At 40.6% G+C, this 22,575-nt stretch overlaps 1 protein-coding gene across 2 annotated transcripts; it reads left to right on the top strand.

The window, feature by feature from the left end:
- The first annotated feature begins 5,309 nt into the window (after positions 1-5,309).
- On the top strand, positions 5,310-22,472 carry LOC107510146 (melanoma antigen preferentially expressed in tumors-like). 2 transcript variants are annotated; one of them, XM_036226874.1, is made up of 5 exons: positions 5,310-5,407; positions 6,208-6,317; positions 18,946-19,317; positions 20,137-20,388; positions 21,223-22,472. In XM_036226874.1, the coding sequence occupies exons 3-5, from the start codon at positions 19,028-19,030 to the stop codon at positions 21,734-21,736; spliced, it is 1,056 nt and encodes a 351-aa protein (XP_036082767.1). In that variant the 5' UTR covers positions 5,310-5,407; positions 6,208-6,317; positions 18,946-19,027; the 3' UTR covers positions 21,737-22,472. The 2 variants fall into 2 exon arrangements, with proteins under 2 accessions (XP_036082767.1, XP_036082766.1); XM_036226873.1 differs by having other exon boundaries at positions 19,783-20,388.
- Positions 22,473-22,575: the final 103 nt, after the last annotated feature.

The following is a 22,575-nucleotide window of genomic DNA, read 5'->3' as shown; positions in this document are numbered from 1 at the left end:
TCATTACAAATGGAATCGCCTTCTTCATCCCCACAGGATTGGGGAATAATTCTAAAATACAGTTGTACATATATAAAGTGCACAACGTGAAGATTTGATGATATACATCTGCCATGTGGAATGATTACCAAGATAAGATCATTAGCACATCCATCACTCCACATAGTTAGACTCATTGGTGTGTGGTGAGAACACCTAAGATCTACTCTCCACAGCTTCCCAGTATACAATCCTGTTTTATTAACAATAGTCACGGCACTGTACATTAGATCCTCAGAACTTATTTTCCTTATAATTGAATGCTTGAACCCTTTTATCTCCATCTCCTCATTTCGCCTTCCCCATCAGACCCTGGCACCCACCATTTCACTTTCCATTTCTATAAATTTGTTTTGTTTGTCCTTTTAGATTCCATGTTCCAGTGATACCATGCAGTATTTGCCTTTCTGTGCCGGGCTCGTTTGAGGCAACATAATGTTCTCTGGGTTCATCCACGTTGTCGCAAATGTCAGGACTTCCTTATGTTTGCAATGGCCGAATAATATTCTATTCTACGTATACACCACCACTTCTTTATCCATTTATCTGTTGATGGATGCTTAGGTTGTTTCCATGTCTTGGCTACTGTGAACAGTGCTGCCATGAACGTAGAAGTGCAGACATCTCTGGGAGGAATGGATTTCCCCCCCTTTGGTTATGTCCCCAAGAATGTGATTGCTGGATTATTATGTACTCTTCTTTTAAATTTTTTAGGAAACTCCATTATGTTTTCTAGAGTGACTCTACTTGTTCACATCCCTCCCGACGACGCGTAAGGGTTCCCTTTTATCCAAATCCTTGCCAACATTTATTATCTCTGTTTATTTTAGTGTTTGATAAAAGCCATCCTAAAAGGTGTGAGGTGATATCTCACTGTGGTTTTGATTCGCATCTCCCTGATGATCAGTGATGTTGAGAATCTTTTCATATATGTATTGGTCATTAGTATGTCTTCCATGGGAAATTGTCTCTTCCGGTCCTTTGTCCGTTTTTAAGTGGATTATTTGCTGTTTTGCAATGGAGAAATATGAGTTCCTCATATATATTGGATATTATTTTTTTATCAGATATGTTAATGGCAAATACTTTTTAATTCTGTAGGCTGCCTTTTCAGTTCATTGATTGTCTCCTTTGTTGCCCAGAAGCTCTTCAGTTTGATGTAGTCTGATTCATTTACTTTAGTTTCTGTCCCTGTGCTTCTGGTGATTTATCTAAGCTATCAGTCATTGCCAAGGTCATTGTCAAGGAGATTTTCCCCTAGGGGTTCTTCTAGGAGTCTTATGGTTTCAAGACTCACATTCAAGTCCTTAATCCATTGCAGGTTAATTTTTGTGAGCGGTGCAATATATAGATCCGGTTTCATTCTTCTGTATGTAGATAATCCATTTTACCAACAGCATTTTGCGAGGAAATTATCATTTCCCCACTGTACCTTCTTGGCACTCTTGTAAATATTAGTAGAATGTTGTATGTGTGAGTTTATGTCCGGACTCTCAATGATATGTGACTAGTGTATGTGCCTGTTGTTTATGCCAGTATCTTGTTGCTTTCATTTCTATAGCTGTGTAATGTAGCCTTGGAGAGTAGATCATTCACTTCCTTGGTTGAATTTATTCCTCAGTATTCTGCTGTGTTTGATGCTATTGTAAATGAGATACTTTTCTTTGTTTCTTTTTTGGACACTTTGTTGTCAGTGTATAAAAACACATCTGATTTTTGTATGTTGATTTGTTTTCATCCTTTCCCTCTACAGAATTCATTTATTGGTTTAATTTTTTTTCGGTAGAGCCTTTGGGATGTTCTATATAAAACTGCATCAGCTGCAAACATGGATAATTTCACTTCTTCCTTTCTAATTTGAACAGCTTTTCATTTTCCAGTTTTTTTATTTTCTGATTTTTGCCTACTATATTGAAACAAATGAAAAAAAAACGAAGCATAACATATCAAATAGAGATCAGAAGACATTGACGACATAAACGAAACGATGGCCCATATCTTGATTTGAAATAATTAATTATGTGAAAATGTCCCTATGACCAAAAGTCATCTACACAGTCAATGCGGTCCCAATCAAAATTACAATGGAAATTTTCACAGAAATAGGAAAAAAGGACAATCTTGATATTTGGAATAACAGATGACCCTGAAGAGTCAAACCAAACCCGAAAAAGAGGAAGAAACCTGGAGGCATCGCACGTCCTGATTGCAAGCTGAATGACAAACATATTGTGATCAGAACAGTATGGTTCACAACACTCACACAGACTGTGAAACAAAATGGAGAAGCCAGACAATCTCACACGGATATGGTCAACTTATTTTGGGCACGGGTGCCCAGAACACGCAATGGGGAAAGGACAGTCTCTTCAATGAATGATGCTAGGAAAACTGGATAACCACATGAGGGATAAAGAATCTGGACTTTTTTTTACACCCCTCCCCAATATTAATGCAAGGTGAATCCGAGACCGTAATGGAAGCCCCGAATCTCTAAAACTCCTAGAAGGAAACAGATTCAAATTTCGATCCCAAACCAGTTGAGCACAGGTAGGCTAGAGAGAATTCTTCCGCGTCTTACGTTATCGACATGTTCCCCTCTGTGTAATTGTACAAACTGGGTTGTGGGCAGATATCAGGTTGTGAGGTCAGACCCCATCCTGTGACCATATATAGGGGCTTCCTAAATCCAAATTAACGTTTTGCGATAGGCTCTTTTGTAAGTCAATATGAGCCTCCCCTTTGCATCCTGAACTTATGCAGGCCCCACAAATATTTCTCCACAATTACAGGAGATGCACTGACTTGCACAAATACTCTCTTCTCTTAGCATGCTTCCCTCCCAGCAATAAGACTTCCTTCAGTAGTCCTAGACCACAGTCTCTTCTGTTGTCGACATTCCTCAACTTAAAGTGCAGTGAAAAATTTGGTCAACTGCATTCTTCCAGATTCTTTAGATAACGATGCCACATTGCAAAATAACTGCAGCACACGCATAGGCATACCTCGGAGATACTGTGGACCTGCATAAGACCATTGCAACAAAGCAAGTTGTAATCTTTCTGCTAGGAAAGGGCCTTGCCCACAATTTTTAAAAGATGCAACATCTGTGGAGTAGAATAAAGCGAAGCACAATAAAGCAAAGTACGCCTCTATAGCTTATTTGTACATTTATAGCACCAAAATTTAGGGGAAAGAATATTTCAGGTACACATAGCCTATATAATACACCAGGAATTATGTCCCATGAAAATTAACAACATGGGAGGGCTTGTTTTCAAAATTATTTTAGGGGATGTAAAAAAAAAGAAAAAAATAAAACTTCACCTTAACATTCTGCTTTTGAAAAGTGTCTGCTGTTCTGATCTGCACCAAGGAATCCTCCGCCTAGAGAAAGCTGAGTGCTTTATCACCCCACCCTGCATGGTTTCCCTCCACAAAAGTAGGACAGCAGTCTCACCTCTCAATCGTTTTCTGTTCAGGATTCCTTGAGCAGTACCGAATTGGGCTGGGTTAATATGCTTTCCTTGGACGGAAGGAGAACACGTTGTCTCATAATCCCTGCCTGGGTTTTTTTTACGATTTCTTCTGGACACCCTAATCATTTCCACTGTCTACCACTCAAGGATGGAAAAAATAGTGATACCAGGTTAAAGATTTATATTGTCCTTAAAACACCTGTGGTAAATATTATTGAGGGGGATTCTAGGAATTTGCAAGCTTCCTTTAAGATGTCGAGGCTGGGATGAAGCCCAGGTCTCTTGAATGTAAATTCTGATAACTTAAAGCGAATGATGATTACTATATTTATCTGTTTCTCAACACTGGCAAGTGTTCTGCTAAGCTCTTGTATATAACTTATCTCAATGAAGCCACCATCAAGAGCATTATGAGATCACATCAATTGCCGTTTTCAATTTTAAGATGGATAAAAGTCTAGCCAGAGTTACTCTAACTGGCCAAGGTGTTGTAGCTACACCTTGAGGAAAAACCCTAAAGCTAGGGATCCAATCATAAGGTATCTGAAGATATCTACCATTATCCCACTTGCTGAAAGATGACCTCGTGCTGCCAAAGATAACAGAATCATGGCTGGTTTACTTCTTTACCTCAATTAGCATCTAAGAGACAAACATTTAAGAATGGAAGCACAAAAAAGCAATGAAAGGGAAAACCTAATACGAAGTAAAAAAGCCCCAAAAGTATGATCAAATACTGACTGTCATAATGGAAATGTAAGACTTATATGGTAAGGCGACCAGAATATCTGGGCGCAGGCTGTAACAGGAAAACACATAGCGGCATGAGGGCATGCTCAGTGACTTCGCGTTAGAGAAGCAAAACAGAGGCTAGTGTGGCTGGAGAAAAATTGATTTCTTCATTCAACAAATATCCAAGACTTCATTGAGCCCGACATTACTACAGGAAAGTAGCAGACGTTAATGAACAATAAACAAATATCTCTGCCCTCCCGGAATCTACATGTTTCCAGCATGGCAAATGGACAATTGAAAACAAAACATAACAAAACAAACAGAAACGAAAACATAAACAAACCCCAGCACGGGAATAAAATATATTGTTGTCAAAGGTGGTAAATAATGTGAAAAAGAAAAAGACACAAATGTGGAAGATGTGGAATCAGGACTGTGAAGTGAGGGTGAAAAATGAACACTTATTAGCTATCCCTGGCATTGATAGGATGATTACTGGACAGGTGGGAGTTTTCTCCTTCGTGCTGCTTTCGTCGGGTGTCTGTGCAAATGCTGAGTTGGCTTCACTACCCAGAGGTCAGAACTCATTTTCCCATCTTTGGTGGGGCTCGACTCCTTCTTTAGTGTGTTGGAGCAACGGGGACACTATACTGTCTGACAGGATTTCTTCATCCAGTGGCCGGGCCACTCATTTTTACGTAAACATCTGCTGCGTAGCTGACAAATATGCACGTTAGTTCTCTGGGTTTGACACCCGGCCTGGTAGAAACCCGGGCTGGACAGCACACAGATCACGGGCAGACTGTGCGGCCCCTGACCTTGCACCCAAGGGGGTTAGAGTCCGTAGGGCTCAGCGTAATCACAACCTTTTCACCCCTGCAGAATTCTCCAGGACTCGGTTCCTCGGGGCAGGTCAGGAGTCTGGTCCCGCCTCCCACGACAGAGCTGATTGAGCGAAAGGAGGGGTCAGCTGACCAAAGCTGCACCAATCACAGTCCTCTCCAGGCTGTTCGACTTCGAGAAGGAACCGTTGGTGCCCTGGCACTAGGCTGAGGGGTGATTGTTCGTGACGAGCTTCCGAGGTAAAGTAATGGGCTCCCACTGCTGAGGTCGTGGGTGGGTGCCAAGCTTCGTCCATCTCTTCTTCCAACCAGGTAAATTACAACAGTATCCTTTCTACAGGTTACACTCATATTTGCCGAACGGACCCAGGGTCAAAGTTTCAGTTTAACGAAAAGGCAATCCAAGTGGATCGCTCAGCAGAACCATTGCCCTGTCCACCCTCCATGCGTCCTCCAGCCTGTCGTGGGATTCGTTTTAATTCTATGGCCGATCATGTTACGCTCGCCCTTTAAAATCCCTCAAATAGCTTTTTCTCTCCGTAAAAAAAAAATAATAATAATAATAATAATAATATTTCTCCTTTGCGTGTGAATTTTGTTTCGGGTTGGTTTTCACATCCCAGACTTTAAATTGTGCATATTGAATTGGAGACAGTGTGCATACCCCCATTGTATTTCATTTCCTGTATACGTAAATGTACGTCTTGGTGACGTCGGCAGTTTCGTTCATTGCAGTGGGCTCTTTGAAGCAGTTTGAACTCCTTTTCTAATGGATGATGCAACATGAGCTTTTATGCATCATTCTATTCATCCTCCTCACTCTATTTTAGAAGGTTAACCTGTTACTGAGCAGTATCATTTATGGAATAAGCCTTCCGTTAACCACCGGTGTTGTCATTTTTCCTTATTTTGAAGTAATTTAAGACCTACAGAAATGTTGCGAAAAATAGTTCAGGAAGTCTCCGTGCATATGTCCTTGACGTTAACATCTTACCTACCGTAGGTCAGTGATCAGAAGCAGGAGATTAACATTGATGCAGGTAGTATTAACTGATCTAGTTATTTTCTGTGTATTTCACCGTTGTCCTACTGCTGCCCCTTTCCTTTTCCAGGATCCAGGTCACCGCATTGTGTTTGGCCATCATTTCTCCTCAAGCTCTTCTGGACTGACAGTTACTCAGTCTTCTGGCTTTCTCACAACCCTTGTGAAGATATTGGTCAAGTATTTTATAGAATGTTTGTCTGTTTTGGTGTGTCTTGTGTTTTCTTATGATTGGATTGGAGTTATGCACCTTTGGCAAGAATGCCTATTTTGTTCTCCAGGCTTTCTCTCCAATGGTGATGGAGGGATTTCCACCCTAGTGTTATGGGGGTGGCTGAACACGGCACACAAGATCCACCGCAGTTTATTAGTACCATTTACTCACAGTTTAGTGGAGGGAAACATTGCAGGTCAGGTAGTGCCTCACAGGTGCTGCCCTGTGGAAGAGAGTGCATAGGCAAAGGGGGTGCGGGACGGTCTGCGTAGTAAGAAGAGGATGAAGGGACCCTTGGTTCATGTGGAAGGGTGTTATTGGCCTATTTGAATAATTCTGTGATCTGTGGGGAAACTGAATCCCGCTACACAGGGATCAGCATGCACCGTGCCTAGTTCCCATGATAAGGAGGGTTCTTTGACAAGGAAACCTTATTTGTGGGAGCACAGTAGGCAAGAAGATTTGTGCTTAGGCCATTTCTGCCCCTCTGGGTATTCCCAAGATTTCAAGTCATGTGTATTGTTGGGCCTTAATAGCACAATGCTGCAAAAGTGATTGAATTCCCTCTCATTGTATCATGTTCAGGGTTCAGGATGTTTATGTGTTTTAACTGACGAATATCTTCCTGGTCACTTATTAAAGGTGTTGGCATTAATGGTGCTTCATTGTAATGGTTCTATATTCCCAACTGTAAGTAATCCTCATTGTGTAGGAGATACTTGAAAATGGAAATATCCTGTTCTCAGACTCTTACTCACTGCTTTTGGAATCCGTCTGGGGATCTTGATGACAACAGTAGACACCTAATGACCTCTTTATGCTTCCCTCATTGCTACAACATTCATTCATAGGCATTCTTCTGAAGAGCCATCCTTTCTCCCCTGTTTAGTTACAAATTTTTCAATTATCTATAAGAATTATGCTGTAAAATGTAAATCGGATTATTGATTCCAATGATTCATTCCAATAATGTATATTATAACTCACGAGTAACCGTGAGTTATAATATAATTACACTTGACCTTTCAACAACACAGGTTGAACTGCGTTTCTTCACTAGTGTGCAGGGCCACTTACACAGACTTTTTTTTTTCCTTACAGTAAATAGAGTGAGCCCATCCTACCCGCGGGTTTCACATTCACTGATTAAACCATGCACTGATCGAAAACAGTATGTTCGCATTGTCAGTCGTGGTTTCCCAACCGCGGGATAGTTTAGTTCCCGGAGGTTTAGGGCAACCATAGTTAAGTTTTGGGGCAGTCGGAAGTTCTACCTGGGATTTCGTCTATGTCAACGTGGCGCTCCTGTCCCATGCTTTGTTCAAATGTGAACTGTGCATCATCATTTATTTCCTTCCTTGAATTGTCCTAGCTTTTGGCCCTTGGGAGCTCCTTCAGGTTAGGCTTCTGTCCTTTTGACATGACCCTTTCATTTTGTGTACACTTCCTTCCTCAACGGCCCCATCTAATGGTCATGTTCTTCTTGTGTGTCTTCCCACACCAAGTCTGGAATCAAATCGCTTGTTTAAGGAGCCCTGGTTCTTCCTCCTGGAGAACGACATTTAGAAAGCATTAGCTCAGTGTGTGTCCACTGATCCTGTGGCTTCATTGCTGCTAGGCCATCTCCATCAACAAAGGTAGGACATATTTTGCGTGTATATCTTCCTGCTTATAGATGCATCTACATTCATATCTTTAACCATCCTGTAGGTGTCGATATTAAAAGCTTGGAGCTCCTACCGATCCTTCTGATTTCAATGCATCCTAGACTTCCGTGCAACTTCTTCCTCTGACCTTGGTCCTCATTATTTACGGTAATTACTTATTTGTCCATTTCCAGTGACTGCATGGAGTTGTTGTTGAAATGCTAAGCAATGCCCATGTTAGAAACAGATCTCATTGCACAGTTCTCATTGTCTCTAGCCTCAGAGGATGCAATCAAAGTATTTTTTTCCCAAGTCTCTGAGCTTAACACTTTCCATCCTCACCTCTTCAGTGTAGTTAAGATATCCATTTGTAACACAGTTTAATTTGCTGGAGTTTGCATTCGAGTTTGGATCCCTACCCCCACTTCCTCGTTGACGTTAATTGTTTATTTAAATTCGGGGCCTGTGATACCTTATGGTTATTCAGAGAGTCCAGGTTATACAAAAGTGTATGCTCAGAGAAGTCATTTCTCCCTCATCCGTTTACCCCTTTGCCATTTGCAACATTTCCCATTCTTTTCCCACACTCCCCTGTAGATGACCAGGCTCTCTCATTTCTGGTCTAAACTTTCCCGTATGTCTTTTGCAGAAATGAGCAGGTACGTAAGGTTTCTTATATTCATTCCCTTGTTTGTTAAATGAAGGATATAGCATCCTGCACATACTCCTTTGCACGTTTTCTTTTTCACTTAATAGCATTCCAGAAAATCACTCCTTAACATTCCATCGAGAGCTTCATCTTTCTTTTCTGCAGCTACATTGGAGTCTGTTGTCTGGCTGTTTCCCTCACATTCAAGCAGTCGCCAGTGTATGAGCATTGACATTGTTTTCAATATTTTGCAATTACAAACAATGCTGAGCAGTGAATAACCTTGGGCATGAATATATTCATATAGGTGGAATTACCTTTTCAAAAGATACATTCCCAGTAGTGGGGTACTTGGGCAAAAATTTCAGTGCATGGTTAGTCTTGGTAGGTATTTCCAAATTTCTCTCCAGAAGGTTGTACGGGTTCTCACTCCCACTGCCAAAGCATCAGAGTGACTTTCCCTACAGCCTCACTAAGAGAAAGTGTTGCCCTGATTTTAAAACTCTGTTCAAAAGGGCAGGTGAGAAATGGTATCTTGCTTTGTTTTAATATGTGTTTGTGTAGATGCGAGTAAGATATCACTCAGGACGTGTCTGAGGAGCGTCTTACATAGGTTTTTTTTTTTCTGAATCATCTGTTGAATAATCTGCCCTTCTTTTTCTACAGCATTTTTTGCCCTTTGTTCTTCAGTATTTAAGAGTTCTGTATATATTTGGGATATTATCCATTTGTCTGGGGTGTATGTGGCAAATAATTTATTGCAGTTTGTCAGTTGCCTTTTGTTTTACTTATGACGTGTTTGCCATACATTTTCTTTAAGAAAACTTGCATAGTGAAATTGATCAGTCTTTCCTTACATTGCCTCTGGAATTCGAGCCACATTTAGAAAGCCTTTCCTTATACTGAGGTTTTAGAATAATTCTGCCTTTTCATCTTCAAAACTTGTAATGGTTCATTTGTTACCTTTAAATGCCTCAACCATTTGCAATTACTTTTTTTGTATGGCGTATGATATAGATCCCCTTTTATTCCCTCCCCCCGCCGCAATATCTCAATTGTTCCAGCATCCTTAATAATTGTCCGTCTTTGCCCCTGTGATCTGATATGACCATTTATCGTGTACTAAAATTTCCATGTGCTTGGGTGCATTTCTGGGGTTTCTGTTCTGTTCCAAAACCGGCCTATTTACCTTCTCATGCCAGTTCCACGGTGCTGGGATGACAGAAGCTTTATAATGTGCCCTAACGTCTGGTGTCATTATGCCTATGGCAGAGGTTTTCTTTTTAACTTTTATCCTGGCAGTTCTTGCATTTCAAAAAAATTAATACGACCCTCGTAGCAACTTGTCTAACTCCATATCACAGTTTGTTGATATTTTCGATATTGTTTTCAATTCATACATGAACTTAGGGAGAATTGACCTCTTTCTAATGTTGAGTTATATCCAAGTATGGTGAATGTTCCTTTTCCTCTATTCGACGTTCCTTCGTTGTCGTTCAGGAGTGTTTTGAAATTTTGTGCTGATGTTCTCATTAAGTTTACTCGTATGCTTTTAGTCTTTTTCGTTGCTATTGCATCTGGGATTTTCTCTAACCTGGTATTCAGTTCACTCATTCTTATTCTTTCGTTTTTACTCATGAAGCCTTTAGCGCTCTGAATTTGCCACTGCTATCTGCTTGAAATATATCCCATGGATTTTCTATGTAGTTATTCATTATCATTTTTAAAAATCATTTCCGTAACTTCGTATACCCTCTGCTTTTTAAGTGAACATTTTTCAGTCAGAGACTTTATTTATTTTTTAGTTAATTGGGGTAACGTTGGTTAAGACCATTATATAATTTTCAGGTGTACATCATCATTTGACCTCTGTATGTTCCATTGTGTGTTTACCACCCAAAGTCCAGTTTCCTTAAGCTACCATATATTTGATCCCCTTTACCCACTTCAGCCTCCCCCTAAACCCCGCCTACCTTCCTCCTCATCCCCCACCCCACCAGTAACCACTAGTGTATAGTCGTCTGGTAACCACTAGCCTATGGTCCATGTCCGAGAGTCCCTGTTTGTTTATCCTGCTCATTTGCTACTTTTAAGCTTATATCCCACGTATAAGTGATATCACATGATTTTCAAATCTTTCAGTCTGGCTTGTTTTACTTAGCATGATTATCTCGAAGTCCATGCATGTTGTTGCAAATGGCAGTATTTCATCTCTTCTTATGGCTGAGTAATCTTCCATTGCATATGTGTGCCACAGCTAGTCACCTATCGTAGGACACTTTGGTTGCTTCCATCTCCTGGCCACTGTGAATAATGCCGCTATGAACATCAGTGTGCAAATATCTTTTTGGATATGGGTTTTCGAGTCTTTGGGGTAAATACCCAGTAGAGGGATTGCTGGATCATATGGTAGATGAATTCTCAGTTTTTTGAGGAACCTCCGTACTGTTTTCCATAGTGGCTGTACCACTTTGCAGTCCCAGCAGCAGTATATAAGGGTTCCTTTTTCTCCTCATCCTCTGCAACATTTGTTATTACTTGTCCTGTTGGGTATAGCTATTCTAACAGGTGTGAGATGGTATCTCATTGTGGTTTTGACTCTCATTTCCCTAATAGCTAGCGATGTTGAGCATCTTTTCATATGTTTGCTGGCCATTTGTATGTCTTCTTGGGAGAAGCGTCTGTTTAGGTCCTCTACCAATATTTTGATTAGATCATTTGTTTGTTTGTTTTTTAAATTTTTGTGGTGGTTGTAATTGAGTTTATGAGTTCTTTGTATATTTTGGATATTAGGCCCTTATCGGAGGTGTTGCTTACCAATATATTTTCCCATTCGGATGGTTGTCTCTTTATGTTGTTGACGATTTCTTTTACTGAGCAGAAGGTTTTAAGTTTGATGTAGTCCCATTCATTTATTTTAGTTTGTACTTCCCTTGCTTTTGAGGAGAAATACATGAAATCCTCTTTTAGTACAAGTTCCTTAAGTTGAGATCCTGTGTTTTCTTCTATGCATTTTATTATTTCTGGTCTTAAATTTAGGTTCTTAATCTGTTTTGAGTTAATTTTGGTGTGTGGTGATAGACCACAGTCTAGTTTCATTTTTTTGCAGATGGCTTCCAGTTTTCTCAGCACCATTTATTGAAGGTCCTTTATGCTTCCATACAAATATCTTGATTTTTTGTTTTATTTCTTTAAAAAATGCCAATGAGATTTTGATGGGGATTGCATTAAATCTGTATAATGCTTTAGGTAATGTGGTCATTTTAACTATGTTGATTCTTCCAATCCAGGAACACGGAACATCTTTCCATTTCATTGTATCTTCTTTGATTTCTTTTAATAGGGTCTTGTAGTTTTCATTATACAGGTCCTTCACATGTTTCATGAGATTTATTCCTAGGTATTTATTTTATTCTGTTTTTTGCAATTGCAAAAAGATTTATTTTTCCCACTTCTTTTTCTGACACTTCATTATTAGAATATAGGAACGCTATGCATTTTTGAACATTTATTTTGCATTCAGAGACTTTCCTGTGTTTACTTATTGTTTCTAGTAGTGTTCTTGTGGAGACTCTGGGGTATTCTATATAGAGAACCATGTCATCCGCAAATACTGACAGTATGATTTCTTTGTTTCCTATTTAGATGCCTTTTATATCTTTCTCTTGTCTGACTGCACTCACTAGGACATCCAATATTATATTAATGACAGGGGCGATAGTGGACAGCCTTGCCCTGTTCCTGATCTTAGAGGGAAGGTTTTGAGTTTTTCACCATTAAGGATAATGATGGCTGAGGGTTTGTCATAGATGGTCTTTATCATGTTAAGGTACTTTTCTTCTATACCAATTTTGTTAAGTGTTTTGATCATATATGGGTACTGTATGTTGTCGAAGGCTTTTTCTGCATCTATTGATATGATCATATTATTCTTACTTTTTAATTTGTTTATGTGGTTGGTGTATCACAGTAATTGATTTGTGTATGTTGAACCATTTCTCTGCCTCTTGGATTAAGCGCACTTGATTGTGGTGCATAATCTTTTTAATATGTTGCTATATTCAGTGTGCTAATATCTAATTTATGATTTTTGCATCTGTGTTCAAGAGAGATATTAGTCTCTACATTGTGTGTGTGTATGTGATCTTTACCAGATTTTAGTATCAGAGTAACATTGGCCTCATACAATGAGTTGGGAAGTATTGCCTCCTCTTCAATTTTTTTGGAAGAGATCGAGGAGAATAGGTATTAAATCTTCTTTGGTTATTTGATAAAGTCACTGGTGAAGCCATCTGGTGTTGGACTTTTCCTTTTGGTAGGTATTTGATAATTGTTTCAATTTCCATACTGCTGATGGGTCTATTTGGATTTTCCAGTTCTTGATTCAGTCTAGGAAGGTTGTTTCATTCTAAGTGCTGGACAGTTTCTTTTAGGCTATTAAATTTGGTGTTATATACTTTTTCATAGTATTCTTGCATGATTCTTTGTATTTCTGTGATGGCTGTCGTTACTTTCCCTCTTTCTTCCCTGATTTCATTTATTTGTGTTCTTTATTTTCTTCCGTGAGTCTAACCAGGGGTTTGTCAATTTTATTAAACTTGTCAAAGAACCAGCTCTGTGTGGCATTTATTTTTTTCTGTCCTTTTTTTATTCTTTGCTGGTTTGTTTTCAATTTCATTTATTTCTGCTCCAGTTTTGATGATTTCGTTCCTTCTGCTGACTTTAGGCTTCATTTGTTCTTCCTTATCTAGTTTTTTAAGATGAAGTGTTAGGTTGTTTATTTGGGCTTGGTCTTATTTTTGGAGATAGGGCTGTAATGATAAGAACTTTCCTCTTATGACCGCTTTTGCCATGTCCAACAGTTTTAATATGTTGTACTGTCATTATCCTTTGTTTCTATGTATCTCTTGATCTCTCTTTTCATTTCTTCTTTGACCCAGTTATTCTTCAGTGGCATGTTGTTTAACCTCCATGTATTTGTGTTTCTTCCTGATTTCTTTCTGCAGTTGTTCTCTAGTTTCAAAGCATTATGATCAGAGAACATGGTTTGTATGATTTCAACCCTCTTATATTTGTTGAGGCTATCTCTGTGTCCCAGTATGTGGTCGATTCTTTAGAGTGTTCCATGTGCACTAGAGAAGAATGTATAAGCAGCTGATTTGGGATGGAAGGCTCTGTCCATGTAAATTCTGTCCAGTTGTTCTAATATGTCGTTTAAGGATGTTATTTCCTTATTGAATATCTGTTTGGATGAACTGTCCCTATCCGGCAGTGGGGTATTTAGGACCCCTCCTACGATAGTGTTTTGGTCTATTTCAGGGGCTCCCCACTTGGGAGCATATATATTAATAAGTGTTATGTATTTTTGGTGCATGATTCCCTTTATCATTATGAAGTGTTCCTCAGTATCTTTCTCTAATATTTTTATTTTGAAGTCTATTGTGTCTGATGCTAGTACCGCTATTCCCACTTTTCTCTGAATGCCATTTGCTTGAAATATCATTTTCCACCCTTTCACTTTGAGTCTATATCTATTTTTGGAGCTGAGATGTGTCTCCTGGAGGCAGCATGTGGTTGGGTTTTGTTGTTTGATCCATTCTGCAACTCTGTGCTTTTTATTGGTGAGTTCAGTCCATTTACATTTAGGGTGATGATTCAAATATGAGGTCTTCTTATAGACTTTTTTATCTTTTGCTTTCCGGTAGCTTGGTGTTTCCATTGCTTCCTTGTGTTTTTGGTTTTTTGTTTCTTTGTTTTTACTTGGCTTTTGTGGGTTTTCCCTGTGGTCCTTCTTGTTGCATGTTATATACAACAGTTCTGAATCTTTGGTGTGTAGTTGCCATTATAAATATGTAAAGGATACTTACATATATACAGTCGTCCATTTTCTTCTGCGCGTATCTTATCTCCATTCCCCTTTGTGAATTCGAATCTTTGAATACTCCCATTTCCAGTCACTGTTATCTCAGTTTGTTCTTATGTATGCTGAACATTCATTACTATGTTGTTATAACAATTCTCTTATTATTATTTTATCTTATAATGCCCCGTTCTTAGTAAGGGTTGCACTCCCCTGCTTCTATTTTCCTGATAGTCACTTTACTCCTAAATATGTGTTTTTTTGTTGTTGTTGTTATTTGGTTTTAGGTCAACTGACCCCTTTCAGTATTTTCTGTAGTGCAGGCCTCATAGTGGAGAATTCCCTCATTTTTCTTATGTCTGGAAAGGTCGTAATTTCTCCTTCATATCTAAAGGAGATCTTAGTTGGATACATTATTCTAGGCTAGTAGTTCCTTTCACATAATAGTTTAAATACTTGATTCCATTCCTTTCTGGCTTGTAAGTTTTGTGCTGAGAAGTCTGAGGATAATCTAATGGGTTTATCTTTATACGTTACCGTTGTTTGTTTGTTTTTTTTCCCCCTCTCTGGTTGCCTTGAGAATTCTGTCTATGTCGTTGACTTTTGATAATTTCAATGCAATGTGTCTTGGTGAAGGCCTTTTTAGGTTGAGATAATTGAGTGTTCTGTTGACTTCTTGAATTCCAAGCTCCAGCCCATTCCTCAGATTTGGGAAATTCTCAACTCTTTGTTTGAAAATGCTGTCTAGTCCCTGTTCCTTTTCCTCACCTTCGATAATGCCCATTATTCGTGTTTCCTCTCCTGATGGTATTAGCTACTTCTTGAACTTCTCTTTGATTATTTTTTATTCTTCAGTTTCTCTCTTCTTCCTTCTGATTTGTTTCTAGATTTCTGTCTTCAATATCACTGATCCTTTCCTCCATTTGGTCAACTCTATTTCCTAAGCTTGCTATTTCATTTTTCAACTCTTTCAGTGTGTTCTTCATCCCCAGAAAGCTCTATTTGGTTCTTTTTGAGGGTTTTGGTCTCTATGCTCTGTTCACAAAGTTGTTTTTTCAATTCCTGAAATTGTTGATTTGAGTCGTTTTGGATCTCAATGAGTTTTTTTTCAGAAGTACCATCCTGAATTCTCTGTCATTTAAGTTGCATATTTCTATGTCCATAAGCTTATTTTCTGAGGATTTTTCTCTTTCTTTCTGAGATGCCTTGTCACCTTGGTTGTTCATGGTGTTTAATGGACTATTTCTCCGCCTGGGCATTAATGGAAGTGTATTCTGCTGATTTTCCAGAAAGGAGATTTATTATATAAAGGTCTCTCTTTAGACTGCTGCAAAGGAGGCGCTTTTCTCTTGGTTTCCAGTAGGTGGTGTCTAAGCTTCTTGGATCTCTGCTTTGTATAAAGTCTTAATAATGCTTTCTAAATTTTCTTGTAGATATTTAATGATGCTCGGTGCCCTCAGTTTGGGTTCCTGTTAGTGTCAGTGAGAGTCTCAGCAGCATTCACTCGGATTCCCTTGGGGCTCCGGGGTATATGGTCTCAGAGGGTATGGGGGGTGGTGCCCCCTGGGTTGGGTTTTGGGAGTTGAGGACAGTGGCTCACCCACGGTTTTGCAATCGCGGCAGGCACAATTCAGCTGTTGTTCTTCTGCGGTCCCGTCCTGCTTCTCTACTTTCTGCCCTGATGACTGGACCCTGTAGCCAGCCAGACAGGGTGAGCTCACAACTGTCCCAGGCAGGAACGTTCAGGGAACTGGTCGCTCGAACTCGCCGATCCTTCTTGCGGCTGCAAGAGGCAGCTTCTTTACTACACCCCGTCCACCACTGGACACCCGGGGTTTTGACCTGTGGTAGCTCTTATGTGCAGATCCCACGCTCTGATGTGCCGTTGTGCAGTTGGGGTGTTTTTTGTTGAGTTTTAGATGTACAGCTTATTGTTTGTTCAAGGGGAGAGATCTGGAGAAGTCTCTGATTCCACCATGTTTCCAAAGATCCTTCAGTCAGAGTCTTTAAAAAATTTCCTGGCATAAAGGCTTTCCTCTTTTCAGGTTTTGTTACAAATTTTAATTTTGTAGCACGTGATTTGAGAAAATTGCCGATAATATTTCCACTTTATGTAAATTAATGATGCCATCTCTGAGATGATTATTATCAATTTTTGACAGGAAATTATATTATCTCATATCAGGATACACAGACACACACACACACACACATATTAGTTGACTTTATGGCTTATGGCATTTAGACGTTCTATACCCTTACTTGTTTTCTATACCACTTGATCTGTCTTGTACTGACACTGGTGTATTAAATCTCCCATTCTTACTGTGTTTGTATACAAGTCGCCTTGCCTTTCTGCTTCTTAAAAGTCGTTGTTGTGTTATTTGGTGCGTAAATACTCCTGTTCTGTCTTCATTGTAAATCTTGGCTGTTGTTAAGATATTTTCTTGGTTGCGTTAATGCTGTAATAAATAAAATCATTTTTAACCACTTCTTTTCTTTTTTATAATTGAATTGAATTACTGTGTGACATTGGTTAATAAGATTACATACGTTTCATGGGTCCAATGTTACAGTATATCACCTGTATATTGCGTCGCGTTGTCACCAACCAAAGACAGGTTCCATTCATTTGTTTGTTTCTTTCTTTCCCCAGTATCATTTGACACTCATCTCCTGCGTTATCTCGGAAAGTACATCGCACATTTTTCAATTCCTGTTACTTCTCTCATTTTTGGTTGCACAATTGTTTGTTTGTTTGTTTGTCTTTCTCATGGCATTAACCACCTTACAGTAAGTAGTCTTTCCGGCTTTCCTCCACCTTATTTTCCTATTTGATGTAACATCCTCACTATGAGATATTTTGCTGATGTTTTCACAGTCGTCACATGTGAGATAACAATCCTAGTTCGTCCTTCAGAAGAATACTTGGCAAAGTTTGTCCAAACAGGCATCCAGTAAATATTTTAAGGTTGTGGGCCGCAGTGTCTCTGTCACAACTGCTCAGTTTTGTCATTGTGGTGCAAAAGCATCCATACGCAATACATAAATGATGACCGTGGCTTCGTTTCAATAATTCTTTCTTTACACATTCAATCATCCCTTGACCAACCCTTGGCACATTGAGCCGCTGTCTGCAGACCTCTGCTGCATTAGATTTCTCAGGAAGGCCTGAGGGTGTGCGGAATTTCCTAAGTTCCTCCATGGTGGAAAAGTATTTCCACCACGGAGTCTGTGATAATTGAAAAACACCCCTGCTGGATATAAAATGTTTACCGGAGACATTCTTTTTGGTCCATTTCTGTGTTTGGATTTCTAAAAATATTCTGATTCAAGGCAGGCTTCATGTCCTCAAAATCCGTACTCGAGTGTAATTTATTCTGTTGACTTACGGTCTCCTTCTACTTTGTGGTTGCCTAATATGGGTGACATTTTGTTTCCTCATCTTTTTGTGCAGCATTTTGTATGGAATGCCCCTTCCTTTTCTTCATTTGTATGCTAATGGGTTCCTTCACAAGATTCCAAGGTTAAAGATGCCATTTTCTGTCAGTACAGCAAAGTCCAGATCCTGTATTTCTTTTGTTTGTTTGTCTTGGCGATGGAGGGAGAAGGCGAGAGTGCTCTGATTTTGTGGCCCTCTCGTGTCCGGCATGATGCTTAATTTTTCCCTTTTGTTTCCTTTACAAACGTCATTACTCGAGTGCCAAAAGATGCTTTTTTCTTCCTCTTTGCCTTTGTCCTTCCCTAGAGGATATGTCTTTCAAAGACGCACCTTGAAATCATGCTCACCCACCTAAATGCTCATATTTTGGAGTCCCTTCCCATTAGTCCCTGCTCTCATCTTTCAGGACACCTGTTAGGTATGTTCAGACTTACTCTGTGCCTAGGCATTCTGCTGTAGTTTTAGATCGACTTAAAGCTGCTAACCATCGTTCTTCATGTGTAGGTCTTGCAGCATTTCTCAGTCTGTCTTTGCTTGCCACAAAGCCTAGTGATGGGGGTGTGACAGATTGCGTGCTGGGATTTCATGAGTTTTCATTTTTCACTCGCAAGTGTTTTGAAGTTTTGGCATTCTCTATTTAAAAATAACAATGAGGGTGTGGCTTTTGTGTAGATTTACGTTTCTCGTCTTATTGGTCTGTATCCCTTGTGGAGGAAATATTGGGAGGATGCCAGCTAGGTGGTCCACATTGACTCCTGCCAACTTAACTTTAATTTCTATTGGGATCATATGCACATGTGTGTAAACCATTTATATGTGTACACACACACACACACATCTCTCTCAGAATTTTCTGTATATGCATGTGTATACACACACAGCTGTATACACTTTGACACACACAGATATCTATTTTTATTCCGTTGCTATTGCAGAAGTCACGGGAGGTGGTGGTCTGATTCACTGTACATTTATTCAGTAAACATTTTCTCCATAGCTAACGTCAGAGGCAAACAAGTGACTTTCATTGTCGACTCAGCGTTTCTGAATACTCGACACCCGGAAGCAGGTTGACAAAAATGGACCAAAAGGGCACAGCCACGCTGCTAGAGCTTGCTGCGAAGAGTCTGCTGAGTAATGAGCCTGCAGCTATCCACGCCCTGGAGGAACTCCCACGAGACCTCTTTGTTCCATTGTTCGGTGCTGCCTTCTTGGGTGGGCATACGAAGGTACTGAAGGAACTGGTGAGGGTTTGGCCCTTTTACTGTCTCCATATCCGGATGTCATTTAGAGAAAAGTCATCGTATGAAATCTTGGAAGCCATGATTGATGGTCTGCAGACCCTCCCTGCTCAGAATTCTTCCCTTCGGTAAGACTATGTGCAATAGAGAAGTAGTGAGTCAGCAGGAGGGTATGCTAGAGCCTGGGGCAAGGGGTTCCTAACAGTCTCCCAACAGTAGCCAATGGACGAATGCTGAAGATCTCTTTGGAGATATTGGTGGAACACTTGGGTTCACTTTCAGGATGCCAGTTCTTACAGAGTGGACTAGTGAATAGCAGAGGTGATCGAGGATAGTAGGGATGGATTTACTTGCTGAGTGGGATGACATGGTCGGAAGACTTGGACACAGAGACGGGGGAGGACCAGATTTGGAGAAATATGGGCTAAAAAACGAAAGATGCTGAATTTGTATGGAAAGCACCTCTTGGTATTGGTATATAGAATGAAAGCCAGAATGACAGGGTTCTGCCCCTGCTTCTCGTCATTGAGTTTGCCGGGTCGAATTTCATATCAGCTAGTTCTTATGGGCCCTGTCTCCTCCTCTCCTCACAGGAGACCAAAGCTGAGGATCCTGGATTTAAGGCAGGACCTGGAGTGTGAGACGACATGCTCCGAGTTCAGGAAGAAGACTCCTTCCTGTTCTGAGTCTTGTATTTACTCTCAGCATTCCATCCTTAAAATAAAAGAGGCCCGCCAGCACAATGCCCAGTGCCTTGGGATTATTCATTCAGAATCTGAGCCTCAGTCTGCCTGGGAACCCATGGAATTGCTAGTGGACATTTCCATTAGTGGTACCTTGAGGAAGAATCAATTTCTTTCTTTCCTAAGGAGAAAAGTTGAGCAGAGCTTTGGTTCCTTGCACCTCTGCTGCAGAGGTTTGCAAATTGATAACGTGTCTTCCGACAGAAGTATCCTGCGGTTTGTGGATATGGGATGCGCTGATTACCTGGAAGTGAAAAATGCTGATCTGAGTGAAGTCACCACCCTTTTTAATGAGATGATCCACCTGACCAGCCTTTGTCTGTTTAACATCCCATTTAAATCTTGCAAGGGGAGAAACTTCAGGAATTTCCTCACCTGGCTCGGGCGGCTGGACAGTCTCCAGGATATCAGCTTATCTTTATTCTATCTCAAAAATCAGTTGCAAAAACTGCTCAGGTGAGGGGGCAGGGAAGAACCTGGGTTCCCTGAACACACCATTGTTAAAACAGAAGAGATCATGCTTGGGTATTCATAAGCTCCTTGTAACCTATTTTTCCTCCCACCTCAGCATGGGCACTGCTGGGAGTCTGAAACTGGCCAGGCTTGGGAGAGGAACCTCCCGGTGAGGAGAAAGATAAGATTAGAGAAGGAATCTGTGCTCACTCATTCAGTCGACCATACGCAGACACTATGAAATGTCTGTAAATGTAGTGGCGAAAAGGCTCAGTCCTTCTCCTATTGGAGTTTATAACTCTCTAGAGAGGTAGAGGAAACATTTCGATGGAGAAACATTTTATGCTCCAGCACTGATATACATCCCCATAGACTTGCCATAATAGTTAACATGGGCAGTTTTGTTGCTCCTGCATTATCCCCAAGGCTGAGACCCCGGATGGAGAACTCATCTCCTGGGAGTTAGTCAAGGGAATTCCCAGTTAGTTGGCTGCTTTGCCGGACCCATCCTCACCTAATAAATGGAAAAGTTCCACCATCGACTGTGTTGTATATACTAAGCGTGTATATTTTTATGTCACTTAAAGTGTCCCATGACCCGGTATAATAATTGCTGTTTGGCTGTATTTATAGATTTAAAACCTGTATCTCAGAGTGGAAAAGTCACTTTCTCAGGGTCACAGATCTACTTAGTCTGACTCGAAAGTCCCCATTGTGAATGACTGTTACAAAATATGTACAAATCAGTTTATTGTAGAGCCTTAGGGATTGGTACTTCTGGACTCCCTGGCGCAATCTTCATTCTCCTGAAATGGCCTTTCTTTTTTCTCTCTACAGAGTCCTGCCACCTGACGTCGATACATTTTATCTATCTTCCTGTGACCTTTCTAACAGAGATGTCACTGCCTTGTCCCAGAGCCCTCAGGCCGCCCACATAACACTGTTGGATCTCAGTAACAACGAGATATTCTCGGAAGCTTATGGGCCCTTCCAAACTCTGCTGGAGAACGTCTCAGGCACCCTGCAATATCTGCAGGTAAATAATTGCCGGATAACTGATTCTGCTCTCTCTGCTGTCCTCCCAGCCCTGAGCCACTGTTCCCACCTCCGTGTCCTGAGCTTTGCCCACAACCCCATTACAATGCCTATGCTCATGAGTCTTCTGCAGCAGTTAACATCCTTGATGGAGCTGAAGCATGTGATTTATCCTGTCCCAGTCCATTGCTATGAACAAGAGGATTCTCATAGCAGGTTGGACCGGCAGAAACTTGCTGAAGTACAGGCCCAATTGCTGATGATGCTGCAGATGGTACAGCGGGAAGACATGAACTGGACCACTTCACATGAGTAATTTCCACAATGGAAGGAGTTGTTTCAATACTGATGTGTGGCCATTAAAGCACTCAGTGTTTTGCCTGAAGCCCAAGTTTGTAGAGACACAGATGTAAAATTCTACTACTTGAGGAAATGGGAGCTGAGAACAATGACTATGGGACCGACCTCTATTAAAGAGAATCTCTTAAAAGGAAGTAGAGGAATTTGAAAGGTCCTGTGGATCTCTTGTCCATTGCCTTCAATATCCTCCTCTGGTTGCTAATCACAGTGTTGGCCAAACCAGAAAGGTGCATTATTTCCCTGTCTACGCCGAATGGGCCGTTTACCCACTTATGGACACTTGACACACGTCACATCAGTTGAAACACTTTCTGGATGTGGTAGCTGTCGAAACCAATAATTGTCCTCTCTAGGGTCCTGAAAACTTCTTGTACTTGTGATTGCCTCAAGATGCTTATGAGAAAGCATATACAAGTAAAGGGAAACAAACAAGCTATGCCCAGTACCTACTTATATCTTCATCAGCATGGTGGTGGTACCTGCTCTCCCAGGTCTCAGACCCCTGGTCAGTCAAACATTAGACCATACACCTTCACCCAGTCAGTGTCTGTTATGATTTAGGTATTGTTTCAGGTGCGAGGACAGAGAAAGTCGCCGATCTCAAAGCACTCAGAGTACAGAGATGCTCTTATGATGTGTCAGTTTCTCCACTCCTTCTTAAGGTATTTGTGGAAATTATTTTCCTGCCCCTCCCCACACGCCAGATGTTTTTTTCTCACTCATTCCCTTACATACTCTGCTCAGTCCTGTTGGCCTCTTTATGCTGTTGGGTAGCTGCTCAGCCCTCAGCTCACG

The sequence above is a fragment of the Rousettus aegyptiacus genome, unplaced genomic scaffold (genome assembly GCF_014176215.1).
Source record: "Rousettus aegyptiacus isolate mRouAeg1 unplaced genomic scaffold, mRouAeg1.p scaffold_m13_p_9, whole genome shotgun sequence".
Lineage (NCBI taxonomy): Eukaryota > Metazoa > Chordata > Mammalia > Chiroptera > Pteropodidae > Rousettus > Rousettus aegyptiacus.
The sequence above is the reverse complement of the archived record's forward strand: the minus strand, read 5'-3'. Positions and strand labels throughout refer to the sequence as shown.

Coding starts and splice junctions, on each gene's coding strand:
- LOC107510146 (XM_036226873.1), top strand. CDS start 19,028: ATGGACCAAAAGGGCACAGCCACGCTGCTAGAGCTTGCTGCGAAGAGT. Junction 19,318..19,782: donor GCTCAGAATTCTTCCCTTCG/GTAAGACTATGT, acceptor CTCTCCTCACAG/GAGACCAAAGCTGAGGATCC. Junction 20,389..21,222: donor CAGTTGCAAAAACTGCTCAG/GTGAGGGGGCAG, acceptor TTCTCTCTACAG/AGTCCTGCCACCTGACGTCG.